General features: G+C 34.6%; 2 protein-coding genes across 3 annotated transcripts in view; one reads left to right on the forward strand and one right to left on the reverse strand.

Annotated features, from left to right (window-relative positions):
• RB1 (RB transcriptional corepressor 1) overlaps nucleotides 1-21,321 on the forward strand; it is a 106,890-nt gene that overhangs the window by 67,240 nt on the left and 18,329 nt on the right. The window lies entirely within an intron of this gene.
• On the reverse strand, nucleotides 11,661-13,622 carry LPAR6 (lysophosphatidic acid receptor 6). Its single transcript, XM_006184132.2, has one exon. The coding sequence runs from the start codon at nucleotides 13,088-13,090 to the stop codon at nucleotides 12,056-12,058; it is 1,035 nt and encodes a 344-aa protein (XP_006184194.1). The 5' UTR covers nucleotides 13,091-13,622; the 3' UTR covers nucleotides 11,661-12,055.

Here is a 21,321-nt window from a genome sequence, read left to right on the forward strand (position 1 = left end):
CTCTTTAACTCAGTTTCTCCTAATTCTCTTTGGACCGTACCTGCTATTTGTACATCAGATATTTTAAACGAATTGTACTTGCCCCTGTGATCTATCTAATGACATGGGAAGTAGCCTCTAGCCTGAAAGGGGCTTGGAACCTACTAGAAAAGTAAGTTACTGTAATATGCTATGAAATAAGATATACCATGAGGGTCAAAGGAGGGACTGATTGATCATATGTGGATGGGAAAAGACTTCTTATAACGGGTGTGGAAATGTGGAAAGACAGAAATAGGAGAACCGGGAATGAGGCACATTAGGGGAAAATTGTGGCCCAGCATTCACAATGGTAGATGAGGACTAATTTAAGACTAGTAATTTAGTCTTAAAAGTTAGAGTTTTTAACTTGTTAAAAGTGGAAAGCTAGCTCTTTTGGTAAATGAGATGTTATACAAAAGTGAATGTACCAGATAATTTTATGTTAGTTAAATGTAAAGTGTATGTGTATATGTGTGTCATATATACACACAACTTTTTTGAGGGAAATAATCTTGAAATAGAATACATGTTTTCTTGTCTTCTTTAATAGAGCGTATTTTAAAGTAATTTCACTTTTTCTTTTTAAGCTAGAGACATCATTATAAACATTATTATATTATTCATGGGCTTGACTCCCCATTTACCTCTGGAAAATACTGTGGTCTTTACTTAGTGTTTTAGTTTTTTTCTGCCTTTCCTTTCCCTTTCTTTGTGAGTTATTCTGTATTTCTCACTATTTCAAGTCTACCAGTCCATGATGCCTGTTGCCTAACTTGCTCACCTAAACTAATTAAATCAATATGCACTATTTTAAATGCCCTTTTTTCCCTTTGGATTTTTGGTGCAATGAGTGATATTAACAAAGTTCTTCCTTACAGGCTGAGGGTTGTTTTTAATAGTATTTTTCAAACTTTACTATCCATGGAGATCTTATTAAAATAGTTTCTTATCCAGTGGTTCTAGGGTGGGGCTTGAGATTCAGCGCTTCTCACAAGTTTCCAGATGGTTCTGATGTTGCTAGCCCGTGGGCCCCAGTTTAGAATAGCCAGATTCTAGATGATCTTTAAAATGAAATACTCTGTTGGTTCTTTACACAAACTCCAAAGTAGGTGTAGGCATGAATCTGATTTCCCACACGAGGGAAGAGAAATGCAGAATATCTGTGTCCCACCTGGCAGCTAAGTGACAATGGATGGAAAGCAGCTAGCACTCGACCTGTTGCAATGTTCCATACACCAAAATTGTTAGTCTAATTTAATTCTCATAATAATCCTGTGAGGTTGTTAGTATTATTTTCATTTTACAAAAGTGGAAACAAGCTCAGGAAGGTTAAACAGTTTGTCTAAGGTCACCCACTTGGCATTTGAACCCAAATTGGTTTGATTCCAAATACCATGTTATTCTAGTAAAGTGCTCCTCTCACTGTGCAGCATTATTTCTGTTAACTCATTCATACTGTTTTTATTACCGCTATAACCTGTAGTCAAGCATATGGGACAGAATAAAAGGCAGCAATATAAATAGTTTATTTTATTTTAAGTGAAAAAATAATACATACATATTTTATCTTGAGTGACAAAATGAATGTTTTGCCCTGGAGCTCATCAGTAATGGGAAGGGGAGGAAGTACTACCTTTTGTTGACCTGCTCCTTTGTGTAGTACCCTCTCACTGTTGATCTACTGGATTCCTCAGGAAGAAAAGATGAGAAGACGACTTTACAAAAAGAGCAAAGCTCCATTTTAAATGAGTTACTAGTATGCCTATATGTTTCATTTCTGTAACTCTCAGAATGAGATTTTAATATAATAATATAAGCATTTTTGAATTCATAATAGTTGAGGGTTGATGAAATTAGATATTTGGATCACCCTTCAAGGAGATTGAGGGAGGGGTGAGAATTAAGTGAACAGGGAAATCTAGGTCTGTGTTCATAGACTGAAGTGTTAAAACTGAGTTTTCTGTCAGTTTTTAATGAAAGTTTCCAGGTATGCCTAAAATCTTCTATAAGAGTGAAAAAATGTGAAGCCCAAGAAGGGAAAATAAAGAAAGGCAGTATCTTAGAAATAAAATTTTTGATAGTGACCTTGTGTTTTCTACTAGTGAGCTAGTCCAGAGAGAAATAAAAATAGATACGCAGAAAAAGTACAAACAAAAATAAGGATAGTAACTTAGTTCATATGAATAATTACCCACTGAAATGTGAATAGATGATTGCTTTCAAAAGCTCTAAGACTATAAACTCAATTTATTGACTCTCTTTCTTCATAATTGAGCCATTGAAGAATCAATGAGGCATCTAATGTTTCTTTTTTTCAGTGAGGCATTAAATGTTTTTTTATGTGGTTCCTCATATGTTTAAAAAACAAGAAACAGAAAATCCGAAGAAACAGTTATAAATTATTGCACATCTTCTCCTATATTGATTCGTACATGAGCCTGAGTTCTTGATCCAGATCCATCTATGGCTTTAAACATAAAATCTTTTCCGTGTCTAAACGTTTGCTCAAGTATCGTCTGTCTTAAACCCCATGCTTGACCCCCCAGTCTATTCTTTTCTCAATGCATTTGCCTCCTTTAATCTTTAGAACACTCTGACACACATGAGAGATTGCTATAGTTCACTGTGGAGGAAAGTATTCACGACTTGTCCGTTCATGTCTCCCTTCCCCCTCTCCCATTGTCCATACTACATATTCTCCTTGTTCATGGATTAGCACAAGAGACTAAAGAAATTTCAGGGATATTAAAAAAAAATCTCAGATTCAGAGATGTCCCTTAGGTAGCTCATAGAAACTTGCTTTAGGAAACAATGCTTGTAAAAGGCTCATCACTGGTTTACTTCTTTGGAATCTTTCCCGATCGTCATACAGACATGCGTCACAGTGCCCCTCACTTATGCATATTCCATTTCAGTGTTGAAATCATTATAGGTAACATTTTTGCATGTATGCTGACATAGGCACTGTTAAAAGTGCTGAAATGTGTTGGGCTCACTTACTTTGCACAACTCTGGGAAATAGGTACTGCCATTGTCATCACTTCCATAAGTGAAAAAAACTGAGGCACAGAGAAATGAAGAATGTTTCCCTTATCCACAACACTAAGTTGATAGTAGAGCTAGAATTTTAACTCAAGATTGTCTGATTTCAGAGACTGTGCTCTTAACCTCTTTGCTGCCTCGGGGTATGTATTAGTTTACTGTTAGGTATGTGCACTGATGTGATTAGTTTCTTAATTCATGTTTTATCTGTGTTTGTGTCACTGTGCTATATAGCAGAAGGAGCCTGGGCTTTGGCGTCACCACATCTCATCTAATCTTCCCAGGAGGTAAACATTGCTATCCCTGTTTTACAGATAAGAAAAGCTAAAGTTCAGAGATGCCATGTAACTTGCTTTGGTGTGATTCTGAGCAAGTTATGTCTCTGTATGTCAGATTTCCTTGTCTGTAAAATGGGGATAATAATACCAGAGTTGTTGTGAGGAATGAATGGATATTTATGAGAATGGTACATTTGAGAAATACTACAGTTGTTAGTTCTCTTCACTTCATTCCCTTTCCCTTTCCTAAAAACAGGGAACTGAAAACACAATTAAACAGTATCAGGTCTGTTTATCCTGGCTTACTACAAGTTATGTAGAACTTTTCTCTTCTCCCAAGGTGCCCCCTCCCTCATTGTCTTGTCAAAATGGAGTAAGTTCAGGGGAAAAAAGTTGTAACTGAACTCCAGCATTGTAAAATGTGGGCGGTGTTCACTGTTACACTGCAGTTGGAATTTGTTATGGTGCTTCAGTTATGAATCATGTCAGTAATTACCCTGAGGGCAGTTTTCATTCATCATTCAAGTATAGACAAGAAGGGAGGTGTCAGTTGTAGGAGAAGAACATGGAAATATCCTCTGTGCTTAACCTGTGGAAAGGGAAGCACTTGTGCTCTTGTTCAGAGAATGCCTTCTACAGGGTCATTATGTTAGAAAATTACCTGAATATGTATGGTCTTAGAATTTTCAGTCTCTAAACTTGTAGTCATGTCATATCCCAACTGTAATAATGAGGAAGAAGTCTGGAATCTGGATGTGCAAGAAACTAAATGAAGAAGTAACTTAATGAGATCTCTATTGTATTTAATGTAGTTTCTGAGTTCCTCTGGCAAAATCAGAGGACTATTATTAACAGTGAGTTTAGTAAAATTTTAGAACCACTCTGTGGCAATTGTTCTTGAACCATCTAAGTTCAGTTACCTTTAATTATAAAATAGAACCAACTTTTTGACGTTTATCTTTTCCAAATATTATGACCTGTTTTTAAACTCTGAACTGTTGCAACCTAGTCTGTTTTAAAATGCATGTTAGTGGCTCTTGCATGTATGGTTTTATTAATTTCCGTTTTGGTTCTTAGTATTTTCTACCATTATCAGAAACAGCAAAATATCAAAAGTATTTTTGGTGTCTTCCTGTACGTGCTAGATTTAGACCATGGTAAGGATACTTAGAATAGGAAACAGCTGTATTTGTGTCTCACTCTTTCAAAAAAACTTTTTATTATTCTTGCTCAGTTTTAGTGTTTCTTGCCTCCATTAAATTTTAACGTAATTTCTCTGTAAGATTTTGATTATGCTTGTTAAGATTTCTCAAAGACTAACATAAATGTCTTACTGTCTTTTATTTCATTTCCTTTTGGAATTTGACAGCATCACATTTCTTACCAGGAATATTGGATGTTTGATAACCTAGAATTCTATAGCTGACCTACATGTCAAATGTGAGGGTAGGATGGAACAATTTTCAGACATCCAGGGACTCAGAAAGCTCATCTCGTGACTGTCCTTTTTAAAATAAAATTACTTGAGAATATACTTTAGCAAAATAAAAAGAAATTCATGAAAAGAAAAATCATGAGACCTAAGGAAGAGTGAATCTGTAACAAGAGTGCAGAGAGGAAAAAACAGGAAAAATCTTAGAACACAGCAGGCCTAGAAAATAGTTATTCCAAAAGAGAAGTCAGAATGAAGAATCTCTTCAAGAACATAGTTTCTTTTAACAATTGTATAACTTCATTTAAATGGTGGGAATTCAACAGATACTGTTTAAGATTCAAAAATCAAGTAATAAGAATTAATGCAATAACTGCAAGAGTTGAATTCCTGTATCAGAAATAGTACTGACCAAGGAAAATTTGCCTTTTTCCTTGAGTTGTTGAAGAATTAAATGAGCCATAGGTTTGGTGAAACAAAAGTGTCTTTATATTTGTTTGTGTAGGTGTAGAACATGTATTAGAACTACATTGATAAATACCCAGAGTAGGTACTATGTAAGTAAAAAGATAGTGGTTATTAAAAATTAATCTTCAGTCTGGCAGGTAAGTAACATCTAATTTGTTCTTACCTCTAAGCCCCTTCCTTTCAATCTCTACTCCATTTCAATCCTGTGTTAGATGCTATGGAGAATCAAAGAAGTACAAAACATAATCCCTTCCCTCAGGGAGCTCGGGGTGTCTAGTTAGGAAAATTAAACATAGCCAGTGTAAAAAGATAGCTGGAAAAGGCAGTAAAAAACTACCAAATAAGTAATAAAGACAATAAACATTATCAAAGAAATTTCTGTTTTGGAGTTGAACTGGGCCTTGTAGGATGAAAAGGATTTTATCAGAGAAGGGGGGCAGTGTGACTGCGGTGAAGGGTGGAGCAAGTAGTATATCATATGTCTAAGTATCTAGAGTCAAGTGAGAGTTGCATGAAGACAGGACAGGCAGGAGACCAACCTGCAGCGGAGGGATCATGTATGTGAGACAGAAAAGAAACCAGAAAATTGAGTAGGTCAGGACCATAGTTTTGGAGAACTTTGAACTTTAAAGCTGGACTTTTACTTTCAGACAATGGAAAATACGACACCTTTTAAAATTGGACATTAAGTGATCAGCATAAAGTGATGACTTTTAATAGATAAATCTGGTTATGTGTCCTGGATGGGTTGAAGAAAGAACTAGGAAGCAGGCTGAGCAGGGAGTAATTGCAGTAGTCTCAGTTTCACATGGTCACAGTGGTGATGATGGTTATTAAAAGGAAGGAATGGATGGAAGTCATAACTGACTAGGATGAGAAGCGTGTATGAAGCGTGGCATGGGTCTTATATTATCTAGTCCAAACCCCTCAGTTAACATGAAGAGGTCAACGTAGTTACACTAGTTTGTAGCAAAGCCCTAACTAGAACTCCAGTCCATCTTTTAATAGAACTTTAAGATTTATTCATTCAGCAGCTAATTATGACCTATTATGTGCCTGGCGCTAGTTGAGATTAGTTCTAGGTGTTTTGTAGGGTTTTTTTTTCCATCCTTGTTAGCTTTAGTTTTCTGACTGTAGCACAGGAAATGGCACCTACAGGCCACAGGCTAGCCACTTGATTCTATACAGTCTTGTTGGATGGAGCACGGCCACACTCATGCACTGATGTTGTCATCTGCAGCTGCTCTTGCACTGTAACGCAGAGATGGGGAGTAGCAACAGTCTTGTGTAGTCTGCAGGCCTAAGAAATTTACTGTCTGATCCTTGAAAAGGTTATCTGATTCCTGATGTACAGTATCAGTGAGCTTCCCAAAGTCTTACACGTAGATGAGCGTCATAACCTTCCATATCCCTTCTACACTGTTTCCCACCCTTACTCCTTATTTTTTGGTTTGTCTTTCTTGTGTTTTTATAAAAATAAGCAGATATATGTGTGCTTTCTTATTTTGCCCTTTTCTTACACAAAAAGTAGCATACTGTGTGTACTCTTATACTTTACTTTTTTTGTTTCACCACACTTTCTGGAAGTTACTACTCCATATCAGTACATAGAGCTCTTTTTCATTCCTTATTAAAGCTGCATAGTACTACATTGTGTATATGTGCTATAATTTATTCAACCAATTTTCTATGCTTGGATATCTAGGGAGTTTCTAATATTTTCTAATTTCAAATAATGCTGCACCTTGTACATATGTATTTTTATATTATGAAGAGTGTGTCTTCAGGGTAAATACCTAGAAGTAGGAATGCTGGATCAAAGAGTGTGTGTGTGTGTGTGTGTGTGTGTGTGTGTGTGTGTGTGTGTGTTAGGTATTGCCAAATTCCCATCCATTAGAATTGTACTATTTTGTTTCCCACCAGCAGTGTGTGAATGTTTCTCCACAAAGGCTGCTCACTTAACCTCGTCAAGTAACAACATTAAAATATTTTTCCCATCCATCATTTCATCGTTTCAAGAAGAAAGACCATTTTAATAAGGGGGAAAGAATATAATTAAAATAAAGGATAAGAGAAGCTCTTTAAATTTAATAAATATAGCTCTTATTGTGATTGTTTTTCTCTTTTTACTGAAGACAAATACATCTCTACCCTATAATCAGAGGAATGGGGTTTTTTTGAAATGCATGTCTAATCGTCTCTCCTTCTACTTGAAATCCTTCAAGGCTTTCCACATCTCCTCAGATCTTAACATGGCTGTATTGTGGCCTATAGGTGTATGTAAGATCTCAGCCCTACGTCTCCAGCCACTTTGGCTTTGTTTTAATCCTTTCAGTTTACCAGGTTCTCTCCCACAGGGTCTTTGCTACTCCCCTTACCACCCTTAAAGGAACAGACAAGTCAAAAAGACCAAGTTCTTATCCTGGCTCTTTCTTATTGTTATGTAACCTTATGCAAGTTATTTAGCCTTTTAGTTCTTCAGTTTCCTCAACCTAAGGTGAAGTAGTTGTAGTAGATGAGCTTCAGGCTCTTTCAGGTCTAAATTATGAATTTACCAGCAGTTATTTTGATAGAAAAGGAATGGAACTCAGTCCAGTCACCCTATGGCTAATAACTAACTTGGCTGTAAAAACACATGTTTGTTTCTCACTCTTTTTTTTTTTTTTTTTTTTTGGTAGGATATTCCTATTTCTCTTTAGGTAAAACATATGATATATGTTTCAAGTGTACATTATAATTCAACATCTGAATACCCTACAAAGAGATGATCACCAAAAATCTAGTTACTAGTTACCATTAATCACCATGCAGTCGATCCCCTTCACCCAATTTGCCTACCCCTCAGCCCTTTTCCTCGAGTAATCACCAGTCTATTTTCCATTTCTGTAAGTTTGTTTTTGTTTTGTTTTGTTCATTTGTTTTTTTTTAATTCCACATATGAGTGAAGTCATTTGGTATTTATCTTTCTGTATCTGATTTATTTCACTTAGTGTAATACCCCATACGTCCATTCATATTGTTGCAGATGGCAAGATTTTTTTTTTTTTAATGGCAAGATCTTTTTTTAATTCAAATGAATACATAACCAGTTCTTTATCCATTCATCCATTGATGGGCAATTAGGTGGTTTCTATATCTTGGCTATTGTAAATAATGGTACAGTGATCATAGGGGTGCATATATCTTTCTTATAGGTATGAGGTGATATCTCGTTGTGGTTTTGTTTTGCATTTCCCTGATAGTTAGTGATGTTGAATATCTTTTCATATTCCTATCAGCCTTAAATACTTAAACTTTATTTTCCAAAAGTACTTGACTGGTTGTATCCATATGAGTAAAGCATATGGATGCAATATATGTTTGAAAACTGATTATTAAATTCATTAGTAATCTCTACTTCTGGGGCCCTGTATCTTAAATTCTGTTTTGGCCATTGCTTTTAGCACTGGTAATTTTTGTACCTTGTTAAGGAGTTACTGGAATAAATGTTTCTGAGAGACAGAGGAAGGGGAAAGACTTGTTAGAAAAGTTTGCCTGGAGTAAATTCATACTCTTTTATTATCCTAGTCTGTTGTCCTGTTTAATAGATATTCTTTATACTTTTATAAAATTGCCAAAAAATGGGTAGTAAACATCAAGAAAAGAAGATAGAGATAAAATCGGAATTTGAGAATTAGTGATTTTAGGACAGTATATATGCTGATCTTTGGAGAATGTTGCTAATTAAGTCATATTGTTGATCATTAAATACTCCGGTTGATTTAAATGTTCCATGTCCTTAAATTTGTCCATTAGTTCTTTTTAATTTGGAATTTATTTCTTAGAAGTCATGTTATACATGGATAATCTGGTTTTCAGGACAGCCCAAAAGAGGTTTTTAAAAACAGTTTACCTTAGAATTACCTCAAGATTCATCCACTAGTAAGCATAATTTATAAAATTTTCTATATAAAAGTTTATTCACAACTAGGTCACATCTTCCCTCATTTGTGACATCTGGGGTTGGATCTGGCATGCAGGCATTAAAAAGTTTGGGTGGTGGGAGGTGGTAAAGAATCCGCAAGGCAATAAGAACTTAATATATTGACAAAAGGCCAGATACTTTGTTCATCAGCGGTCCAGAATTGCAGTTTACTTGAGATCCTTGCTAGCTACATCACAGTCATAAATCAACTTAGTTTCTCAGTTGGATATATGAAGTTTGCATCAGTTCAGATTGATGTTCCATTTTCTATTTTATGTTCTTCAAATGAGTGACTAATTCTTTAAATACTAGTTAGTGTCTATAGTTAAGATTTATGCCTCAAATTTACTTTCTGCATTCTGAATGTAGAATATGAAGGCAAAACTCCCTGCCTTAAGTTCCTTTTAATTTTCTGTGGATATAATACATATGTTTTCATACATTCTTTTGGTAAACTAGCTACTTGGTTGGTATTTTCTTAGAAAAGATCATTTCTAAGTTCAGAACCAGTCATTAGGATGCTGGAAAGCTGTTTTCCACACCAACTTTTTTCATCTTACTTTTGTTGCTTTGAAGGAGGTTAATGTGGAAAGGAAAATTAGTTAAATCATCCACTCTTTTATAAAGATGATAAAAACAGTAGACAAGTTTTTTGGGGGGGGGGTTGATGTCACTTTAAGGAAATGAAAAGTAAATTACCAGAGTTTTATTAATCTAGATTTTCTGGGTAAAAGGGAAAGAGAAAACCCTCTGAATGTATAATTTACTGTAAAGTGCAAAGCTGACAAAGGAAAATAACTTTACTACCCTTTTTTTGTCCCTGTGGTTAAGATTTACCCAGGATTTGAAGTTCTAGATGAAAAAACTAGTATTTATCTATTATGTATTACTTCGTGAAGAATCTTATAAGAAACTTATTCATCTTTCTTCTTGTTGACAAGCAGGCAACAAAAATTTCTCTAGTGAGCACGATAATAACAGCTGTTTGATGACCGTTTTGCCTTTATCTTAAAAGTAACAGCTGTGCTTTGAGATCCTGCTTGCAGATTTTTAAGCTGAGAAAAGTTCTGAGAAATCTCGGTTACAAACTCTCTACCCCTGTCCTTCACATCATTAAGTTATAAGTTGCTCTCCAACTCAGAAATACATGTTTAGATAAGTGCTAAATGTATTTGTTTTTTCTGAAGAGTGATATCAAAGGAACTTCAGGATCAATTGAAGAAAACATGTTTACAATATATATACTTTTCTTAGGATATAAAAACTATGCTTAATTTCTTCACTAGTTTTTTTTTGTTGTTGTTAATTTAAGGATTTATTTTGCTTTAGGTTTATCTAAAAGAAACCATAGATCTCTAAAGAAAATCCCCTGCTGCTGTTTTATTGAAAATGGATTTACTTATTTAGCAAATGACTGTGATTTGTCTGAAATCAAGGCAGCCCAAACCCAGAGAATAGCAAAAATCAAATTTAAATCATAAGAGTGTCCAGAGTTGTATTCAGGATTTGAAAGACTGAGATGGAAAAATTAGATAGGTTGAATGCTAAATTTAATTTTATGTCTTTTCTCAAATAAAAATAATTCTTTTTTAGTTAACTTTGGAGAACCGCTTGAAATTGGAGAAAACAAAGACTTATTTTGGAAAATGAAAAAGTTTTACTGTAGTTTGTGCTTCATATCGAAATTACAGCTCAAAGCGATACCTTTTTTATGTTTAGTGAAATGAAAATGTAGTTGCACTTAGTTATTTGGGCCTGTAGTTTTGCTACTTTTTACGGAAGGAATCGTGTCCTTACTTTATAAATTATTTTGATTTTACAGTAACATTTTGGCTATTTGAAACTGTGTGTTCAGCTATTCATTATTTGGCTTAAATGGTCAAAAGATACATATTGATCGTTTTCTAAGTGCCAAGTATTATATTTATTATATTTCACTATCCCACTATACTGTTTCTCTGATCTAAAATACTTAAAATGCAAGTTATTTATTGTGACATAAATATATCTTTAAAATTATCTGTAGTAATATATATTTTTTTAATTTTTTTTAATTTACTTAACAAAATAACTTTTTTGGTTTCCTCCTCAATTTTTGTGGCATATATCATTTTGAAATTTGGTGCTGTTATATCCAGAAAATGGATCAAAAGAGTAATTTTAGAGCATTCTGTATTATATAGGTAGCATCTGCTTTTTATGAATTGCTTACAGAGACAAAATCCTAAATATTACCTGTCAGTGTAACTGCTCAAGATCTTCAGTGTCAGAATGTCATTCTACAGAAGACTACATTTTTTTTTTACTGTTTTTTTGAAAAATACTCTAAAAACACATATTGATTATTTCAAACTGTTTCTCATTTATGTTATTATAGTTTAAGAAACATGATTAGTAGTTTCAATTCAGAATGAAGTTAAAATTAGATGTTGAATAAAAATACTAAACACTTAAATATTTTTTAATAAATGAAATACTTTTAATATTTGTTAAATATCTAGTATAAAATTACTAAGAAATTCAAAGACCATACTGATGGTCACCACATGATTTTAAATCATCATCACTTTTAGACTTTGAACAGCTTTTTGAGGTTTTTTTTTTTTTTTTAATGAAGAGGAAGGTACAAATCCAAGTGGCTCAGAAAAGTAAAATGGAGTGTACACAAGAATAAAATACATTTTAATGCTTAACACATTGAATACATTTTTTAATACTAAAAACTTAATATCCACATGTTTATTTTTTTTCAGACGTGGAGAAATAGTTGTCCAGGAAAACACTTTTCACAGTTGAAGGAACTTAGAAGTTCTGTCCCAGTGAAGTCCCAATGGTTTTATTTCAGGCAGCTTATATTGTAGATTCATTGTCAAATATCTTACGTTTTAAGGTCTGTAGGTTATGTTCAATAAAGCTCTCTGTGCCTTGAACTTCAGAGAATCTGGAGGCACTTCTCCTGGCAGACCAGTTTTTCATTTTTATTGAATTCTGAATCGTGTCCGATGTGAAGTAATAAACTATAGGGTCAAAGCAACAGTTTAAAACAGCAATGCAGAGGGTGACTGGGTACATGGTCCTTACTGCCGTCACTGCTGAGCAGTTAACAAATGTCTGTGTTCTCATGAGAGAATATAAAATCAGGTTGATATTGTAGGGCACGAAACAGAAACAGAATATGACCAGATGCACAAAAATCATTTTTAAAACCTTAGTTTTGTTTATTTTGCTTCTACTTAATGTAACAGGCTTATTTAAAGTTCTTAGCACCATACTAGAACAAGTTACATTTAAAATTAGAGGAATAAAAAATCCCACTATTTCAATGAAAATTACAATTCTTGAGAGAAATGTTTTCCATGTGGCTTCTGGAAAATTCTCAAAGCAGGCTTTTGAGGTATTGTTACCCTGCGAGTGGGTAGACGGGAAAAAAACTGCAGGTGCGCTTCCTCCCATCACAGTTAACCATACAGCAATGCAAACGATTTTTGCATTTCGTTTTGTTCTTAGAGTCTTTGACTTAAATGGGTAGACGATGGCCAGAAATCGATCGGCACTAATACAGGTTAGGAACAGAATGCTTCCATACATGTTAGTATAAAACAGCATCACTGAAATTTTACAAAGTAAATCTCCAAATGGCCAATTCCGTGTGGCAAAATAAAAAATCCTGAAGGGTAAAGTAAAAACGAACAGCAAGTCTGATATTGCCAAGTTAATCATGTACGTTGTTGTTTCATTTCGCACTTTGAGAGTACACATGAAAATGTATATGGCAACACAGTTGGATATTAACCCCAGTACAAACACCATACTGAACATGCACCCATACAGAGTGTACTTAAAGGAGTCGTCATAGGTGCAGTGGGAGCTGTTATTGCTTACCATTATAAAGGCAGGTCCAGTTTACAGTGTTGAAGTCCTCTGGTCGGCTGCAGTCTCCTTTGGTATTCAGATTGTGACCACTTTATAACCTCCAATGTATTTGTAAATCCTTTGGATCTTTGCGTGGCTTTATAGATACTTCCTTTTTCTCCAGAAGAAACATGAAATTTGTTGCTGTAAAGTTTTCACTTGGTGCTTCAACAAGAAAATATTTTCATTACCTAGTCTCCAGAAAATCCATGAATCCTGCCGGGCTTAGTTTACTGACGAGCAGTCTTTAAAAACGCAGTCAATGAAGCCAACCCATTAGATTATAACTTTCAAATAAAAGCTGTGTTCTAAATAAAAGTACTTGCCTGGTAAACTTCTGTTTCAGTGGTTAGATGAATATTCCAAAATTAAGTTTATGCTTCGGAATGTTTAAGCTCAAGTTAGCTATCTTATTTCGCTTTTCAGTGCAGAGTTTCAGAGACTTAAACATTCCCAGTTTGGTCTCGTTTACTTCTTGCTCCTCCTTAATGAAGTTTTCCTTTTCCTTATTTCTTCAGTGGATCTCAGATGGTAGGTAAGCATAAGAATCCTTCAAAGGTTCCGAAATAAATTCCTAAGCGTGTTAGCTCTTGCTGAATCGAGGCCTTTTCCTCCAGCTGTATTGTGAGATGTGCTTTCTCTGAAGAGAAAAAGAAAGGCTTGCTAGATTTGTAATATGACATCACAGGAAGAAGAGGTTGGGCTTGGACAAAGAAAGGTTTCAGCCCAGTTTGTTTGCAGTTCCTTTAATCTGATAATGTGTCAGCTGAGAATATACCTAGGAGGCTTGCAAATGGTCCCTGACTGTTTAGCTGAGGCCTGCCCATTAACTCTTTTTATGCAGAAATGCCTTCTGTGATGTTAGCCACCTCTCAGGAAGCTTTGTTTTTCCTTTTTTTTCCCCTTTTATTCTTTCCTTCTTTTTGGTAGTAGTGATTGAGAGAGGAAAAAAAAAATTAGTATTTGATTGCTCTTGTGTTTAGGATGTGACTTTTTTTAAGAACTAAAATGTGTATGTGTATCTATAAATTGAAATTGTTAGTGATATCTTAATGTAACATTTTTTAAAAACCTGTTTAATGACTGTAAAAGAGAGAAATTTAATCTTTAGTTATAAAAAGGATTTGAGTTGAGAGACAAGCTTTACCACTCTTGGCCTCTGTTTTCCATAATTACTCCTCAAGATTTAATTTAATTTAATTTGTCATTATTGTGAGTGGCTCCAATCTTGGATCTCTTTAGTTTTTGATAAGCAATTTTCTAACATTCTTTCCTCTTTCCTATAAAATTAATACTTTATATCTCTTTCAGTTTTTTAATTACCATTTCCACCAAAGAATAAATTCAAAAATATTTATGTTTGATGTGATATTAACCTTACAGAACAATATTGCATCTTTTTAAATAAAAACATTTTTTTCCCTAAATTGATTGAAATAAGTTTTGGAAAATAAAAGTTTTATACTACTTGGCTAAATTTTAAGCTTATTATTTTATTTTTATTCCCCCTGAGTCTTCCCCTTCCCCCTCTTAATATGGCATTAACTATATATTGGAATATGGGACAGATTTTGTTTGCATTTAAAAGCTCCTTTGAATGGTTTCTCTCTATATATTTAAAGTATATTCATTTTTTAAAGCCCAAAGAAGTTAGAAGAAAGTACGTGTGAGAAAGGGGTAGTTGAATGTAGATTTTATTTCCTCAAGATTGACTATATCACAGCCAAAGGACACTACATGCTTTTCTTATTTTAAATTACCGTTTTTCAGAAAAGACCAGATCCAGTTGTATTTCACTGTTATTTTCTAGTTTGATTCAGTTTGGGCTGAGACTGTTCCTTTCAGGTATCAATTAAGGAAATTTGAGGATTTTAAGAGCAATTTATTTTTCTTTCACATATTACTTGGCTCTAATTTAAAAGTAATATTTTGCAGTCATATGTTTTATGCTGATTTTTGAACCTTTTTAATTTGGGCTGCACTCTTATGCTTAGCAACTTTTGTTGTTTGTTGATGAATGCCCCCTGAATTATAATATATTTTTCTTTTGACTGGGAAATTTATCTATAATCAAGTGACACAAAAATATGAGTATTACTTATAATCAATAAACTTAAAACTTTAAAGGGCTGAATTTCTTTGTGTCACATTGGTGTGGAAAAGAGGTAGGATGTATGTGTTCATATTAGAAGACAGTTGGAAACTTAAGAGTGAACAGTAATGAAAAGAGTAGTTAATAAGCTTATTCTCATTGGAGAAAAATTTTCTGTCATAGTTTCTCAGTAATCTACTTTCAAATTGGTAATCTCTTCTTTAGTCATCATTAAATTATGAAATAGAAGTGGTTATATGCCCCGACCGTGTTTACTTCTCCTTTCATTTTGAATAGGGCGCTGTCCCATAAGGTACACTGATTCTACACTGGAATAATATTCCACATACTGATGTTGTTATTCACTTGGCTTGATAGTCACTTAACTGTGCACTTGCAATTTTTTCATGTTTGAGTTACTGGTGCTTAAAAATGGATAGAACACTATTTGTTGAACTAAATTTTTTGTTATTATCAGTATATTATCAGTATATTAGTATATGTTTGTATTTCCAACTTTTACACAACGCTGGACCCTTAGTAGGTACTCATGTTTGCTGAGGAATGAATGATACTGATAAAGTGGAATTTTATTGACACTTATTTCTACTGAGGAAGAGCAGTAGCAGAGGGGCTGTCTGTTTCTGTAGGAATAAGATCATTGAATGCTGGATTTTTTAAGATATTTAATTTGACTTCTAATTAAGGAGCCAAAGTGAAATTAGATACCTTTACAATTCCTTAGGTTAAGATGTGAAAAAAAAATGTAGAGTAACTACTTACAAAGGTAGTGACATGAATCCAGGGACTCAAGTATATTTAATAGGTGCTTTTGTATTTTTGTATAATTGATAGCACTTGAAAGCGATATCCGTTCCTGTCAGTACTGCAAATACCTAACACTTTATGTTACTCTTTACTGGCGCATGAGTCATCTACCCAAGTTCAAAGGGTTGAGCCAGCTTGTAGGGTTGGGTGGGAGTAGAAAAAGAAAGATTTAAAAGGTAATGGATGATGATTTATAGCAAAGTAAAAGTGGACAGGAACGATGGTTGAAGCAGGTTCAAGCAAAGAGATAAAGGAAATTAAGAAGAACAGGAATGTTGTAGTGTAAGACTTAAAACTTGAGTAAGCATGTTTATCACTGCCAACACTTGAGTTGTTCCTTCCTCCTTTATTCCTGTCTCTGCCTCCTCCCCATTCCTTCATCTGTCTCTCTTAAAATCTTATCCCATTGTTCTATGGAGACCTCTCAATCTCCTCAATTTTTTTTCCGTACTTCCACAGAACTTAGTTAAAATGTCTTGCTTGCTGTAAAACATATTCATAGAATTCAGTTAGGATTAAAAAAAACAACAACAAAAAAGGTAATACAGAGTATAACAATAGATGTTTGTACAGAATGGAGAGGAGAGTCAACCAAGTCAATTAAAGGGCCTCCAGAGGAGATTCTGTCTAGAGAAGGCTAACCTTTAAAGTTGAATAAAAGCCTTGAAGGCTAGAGCCATGCCTGGTAATAATGTCTTAGTATAGTTCCATCAGTGTGGTCATGTCTTTCTTAACCAAAAACACAGAAAATGATTTGATTGACTATTTTCTCAATTCTCTCAAGGATGCTACATAACTAGCTTCACTCTAAATTCCTAGAAAAAAAATGAGTATATACATTTGATTAAATTTCCTTTGTTTCTTTTTCACAAATGACAGATTTTTAAGATCTAGTTCTATGAACACTATTGCAAATACACTTAAGAACAGAAACACATTTGACTTTAAGCATTTATGTAGAGGTTTTGTTCTTAACCCAACCAGATTTCAAAGAAAGAGACAGGCTCTTTAACAGACACTCATATCCAAAGGCATATGGAAGAATTAATCAGTAAGATTCTAAGCCACTAGTAATTCATTCTCAGAATAAACTTTCCATGGTCAGTTCTTTTATTGATTAGCAGTGTGATCATTTTAATCAACTGATTTCACATTCTTGGAAAAGTTGAGGATTTCCTATCAATACCAGATGTTACCAGAGTTGTCTCAGAAAGGTTACAAACAAAAGACCGGAAGGACTGACTCTACAAAAGAGCCCCCTTTAAAGCCCAGCCTTTTGTTGTTGTTGTTTTTTTTTTTTTTTTTTTTTTTTTTTAGTTAAACAAAAGTGGATTGTTTCAGGCTGACCAAAAAACAAAACAAAACAAAACAAAACAAAACAAAACAAAACAAAACAAAACAATGGTTGCTGGATTGTTGTCCCAGTTATATAGATAGGGAAATAGGACAGACATATTTAAATTATTTTTCTTACTTATGTTATCTTTATCTCTGGTATGCTGATATTTATTTGTTTATTCAATAGCAAACATTTCCTAAGTGCCAACTGTGTGCCAAGTGCTCTTCTAGGTGAAGGGAATATAGCAGTGGATGAAACAGAATCCTTGAGCTTTTATTTTGTTTGGGGGAGACAGGCAGTCAATACATAAACACTTACACAGTTGGTCATATGGTGATAAGTTCCCTGAAGAAAAATACATTTAGGAGGAAAAGCAAGGTGTTGTGTATAGGAGGTTCTAGGAAGGGCTTGTTGATAAGGGAACATTTGAAGAGAGACTTGAAAGAATTAAAAGGAGTAAATCATGTAGATAGCTCAGGAAATTAACCTTTAAGTGTTAAACAGTCTTATAAAAGGCTCTCCTAAATCTGTATTTCCAGTCTCATCTTGCATAACTTCACTCACCAGGATCATATCCCCAAGATTTTCATGGCAATTGGAAATTTCTAAATAGTGTTTCAATTTGATAAAATTCTACATATCTGTTTCTGATTTTTGTTTTACATGACACATCATAAACTGGGAATTTTGTTTTGGCTACTTGACAGTGTTCTTCAAGCTAAATACTTCTAGGAGACTTCCTGTCTTACATAAAAGGAGCCCAGGTCAATAGGTCCATTTCAGGTTAGATCCCACCCTGACTTCTGTGTCCCTGTGCAATTGTTAGGTTTGTCTTTTACTCTGGATGCTTTGGCTAGCACTCTTTTACCTCAAGGGACTGAATTTTCTTCTGCTGAGTTCAGTTTCCTGATAGCAGTGACATCTGACAGCCTGTATTAACTTGTTGATACAACTGCCAACTAAAAAATGTCCCTTGCTACCAGGTTCTACAAGAATTAAGTCATTAGCCACTGCAGTCACTAACCTTTAGTACCCACTGTGAGGAGTTCAGGGCAGAATGAGGCATGCTGTCCTCTGGGAAAACTGGCAGAAGAGGCTTTCAAATAATTAAGTATTTTCATGAGAAATTTTTTATGAACCTGGATTCTTTTATCCTCCCATACTTAGATAAGCACTGAAACCATTAACTAAGATATCTATTCCTTGTGACTAGCGGGAGCCTTCCACTAAGATGTGTGCTTGGTTGCAAGTACCCCCTTTGCCAAAATCACATATATACTGACCTCCCCCCTTACCTCTTCAAGACAGTTTGTCAGAGCTGAGAGGCTATCTCCTGGGCTATAGTCCTCAGTAAGGCACTGAATAAACTCGACTCAGTTATCATGTTGTACTTTTTTTGAAGTAGACACAACTAAGTCAACTTTTTTAACTTCTGTTAATTATCCTACATATGGTTGAATGAGCATCTAGTTAAAGTCTTTTTGGATATATAGTTTGCAGATAATTTCTTCTAGTCTCTAGCTTCTTTTTTCAATCCTCTTCACATGGTCTTTCTCATAACAAATTTTTAAATTTTGATAAAGTCTTGTTTATCAATTTTTTCTTTTATGGATCATGCTTTTGATGTCAAGCATAAGAACTCTAGGTCCCCAAGATTTCCCCCTATCTTTTTTTAAAGTTTTATAGTTTCAATATATAATATTCAAGTCCATGATCCATTACCAGTTTATTTTTATACAGAGTTTGAGATCTAGGTCAAGGTTCTTTCTTTTTCCATTGATTTACTTTTGCACCTTTGTCAAAAGAGAACAAAGAACAGATGGAACAAATAGATGTACAATTTAAGTTAACCATGTCAGTAACTACATTAGATATAAATAGCCTAAATCCCAGTTAAAAGGCAGAGATTGTCAGAGTAGATAAAAAAGTAAGACCCAACTCTGCTATCTATAAGAAACCAGTTTTAAATATAAAGACATAAATATGTTAAAAAGCATAAATTAAAAGATTGGCTGCCTGGATGGAATTGAGGGTAATTCTAAGATTTGTACTGTGGGTGATCAGATGGTTGATAATAGTTAACCTTAAAAGAGGATGTTGAAGGACTCATGGCTGATTGGTAATGAGGGTAATCAGTTCATGTTAATGGTTGAACATGTTAATATTTAAGGTGTTTGTCATGTGGAGGTCTGAGGTATCTAGTTGGAAACTGAACGAGTAGTTTTAGTTAAAAATATAGATTTAAGAGTAATATGGGTATAAATAAAGCCATGATAGTGGCTCAACCAGCATAAGGCAAGAGGATCCTGAGAAATATCAGTATTGAAGAAGTAATGAAGTTAAATGGGAAAGAACTGTCAGAAAGGTCAAGGCCTGCCCCAAATTTTCTGTTTTCTATTCTAGTTTCCTTTTGCAAGGCAAAACAGTCTTATAATAATTTGGCTTATGATAGTACAAAAAACATTTCCTGTAATGTAACTCCAGTAATATTTCTTAAAATACCCAGAAAACAATAGCAGTTCCTGTCTTCCACTTCCCCTATTGTTAACTTGTCTGCTGGCACTGGAGACCGTTTGCTTACTTGGATAATCAGAATCTCTTTTAGGAACACCTTGACCTGATAGCCTTTATAGTCCTTTACTCTCTGGAGAAGTTCACATTTGCTTTAGAAATGTGTGTTAACATGAAAGATCATGTAGAGTAGACGTATGACTTCTACTTTTTCTATCCATATTGCTTATTAAGTGGGATTTATACTAATCTTGCTGACAGAGAGTCTGGATTCCTTCACGTAATTAAGTGGCAAAACTGAGTGAAGTGTCCAGAGAGTGATTATGCTGAGAGTTAATTTAAGTAGATAAGTAATGACATAAGACAGCTTGCCTGAGACCAAGAGAAAACTTCTGAGTCCTGGGTAGAAACAATGCTATAGATATAAATAGATAAATTTTCAAAAATTAAATATTCCATTAAATGTTTTCTTTACAGATTTTTTTTAAAAGATCAGTTGCTATATTAGTAATGTATTGCTGTGCAAGAAATTACCCCCAAACTTAGCAATTTAGTAAAACAACTAATATTTCTTATCTCACAATTTCTGAAGGTCAGGAACCTGGGAGTGATTTAGCTGTGTGGTTTTGACTCCATTTTTCTCAGGAGAGTTCCTCAAGTTGTCAGCCAAGGCTGCAGTCAGTTTAAGTCTTTCCTGGAGCTGGAGAATCTGCTTCCAAGTTGAACTCACGTGGTTGTTGACAACCCTTATTTCTTTACTGGTTGCTGGCCAGAGGCTTCATTCATTTGCCACATAGACTTCTCCTTAGGGCTGCTCACTCCTTGGCAGCCGCCTTCCCCTAGAGCGAGAGATCCTAGAAAGAGTGCCTAAGATGGAAACTGCAAGTTTTTAATAAGCTACCCTCTTCTGCTGTATGCCACTGAGCACACAGACTAACCCTGGTACAGTATAGGAGGGGTCTGTACAAGGGTGTAACTACTCAGTAGCAGAAATTATTGGAGTTATCCTTGGAGGCCAGCTGATATTTAGTGTCAGTTAGAAAGCAAATCATACCATCCACTTCTTTGTGCTTTCCTCTGTTTAATTAAACCCATGATATGGCTATGTCACATAACATTCTAGCAGTCTTTATTGAGTATTGACTATATGCTGGGCACTGGGATTTTATTTTAAGAACTCTCTAAAGGTCCCATCTGGACCCTGTTAGTCACCTGCTTAAAAGTGTATGTTAAATTAACCAACTTTTATTATCAATTTAGTGTTCAGTGCCCCAAAGGGTAAATTTCGTAGCAGGGCCATGCAAGTACAAGTGAATGCCTCCTCAAATTTTGCCTCCCAGGCACACCTCTTTTGCTTTACCTTAGTCCTGGCCCTGTTTTATACTGCGTGAGACATTTTTGTCTTAGAAGGTAGATTCAGAGACATTTTTGTTG

The sequence above is a fragment of the Camelus ferus genome, chromosome 14, assembly GCF_009834535.1.
Source record: "Camelus ferus isolate YT-003-E chromosome 14, BCGSAC_Cfer_1.0, whole genome shotgun sequence".
NCBI classification, from domain to species: domain Eukaryota; kingdom Metazoa; phylum Chordata; class Mammalia; order Artiodactyla; family Camelidae; genus Camelus; species Camelus ferus.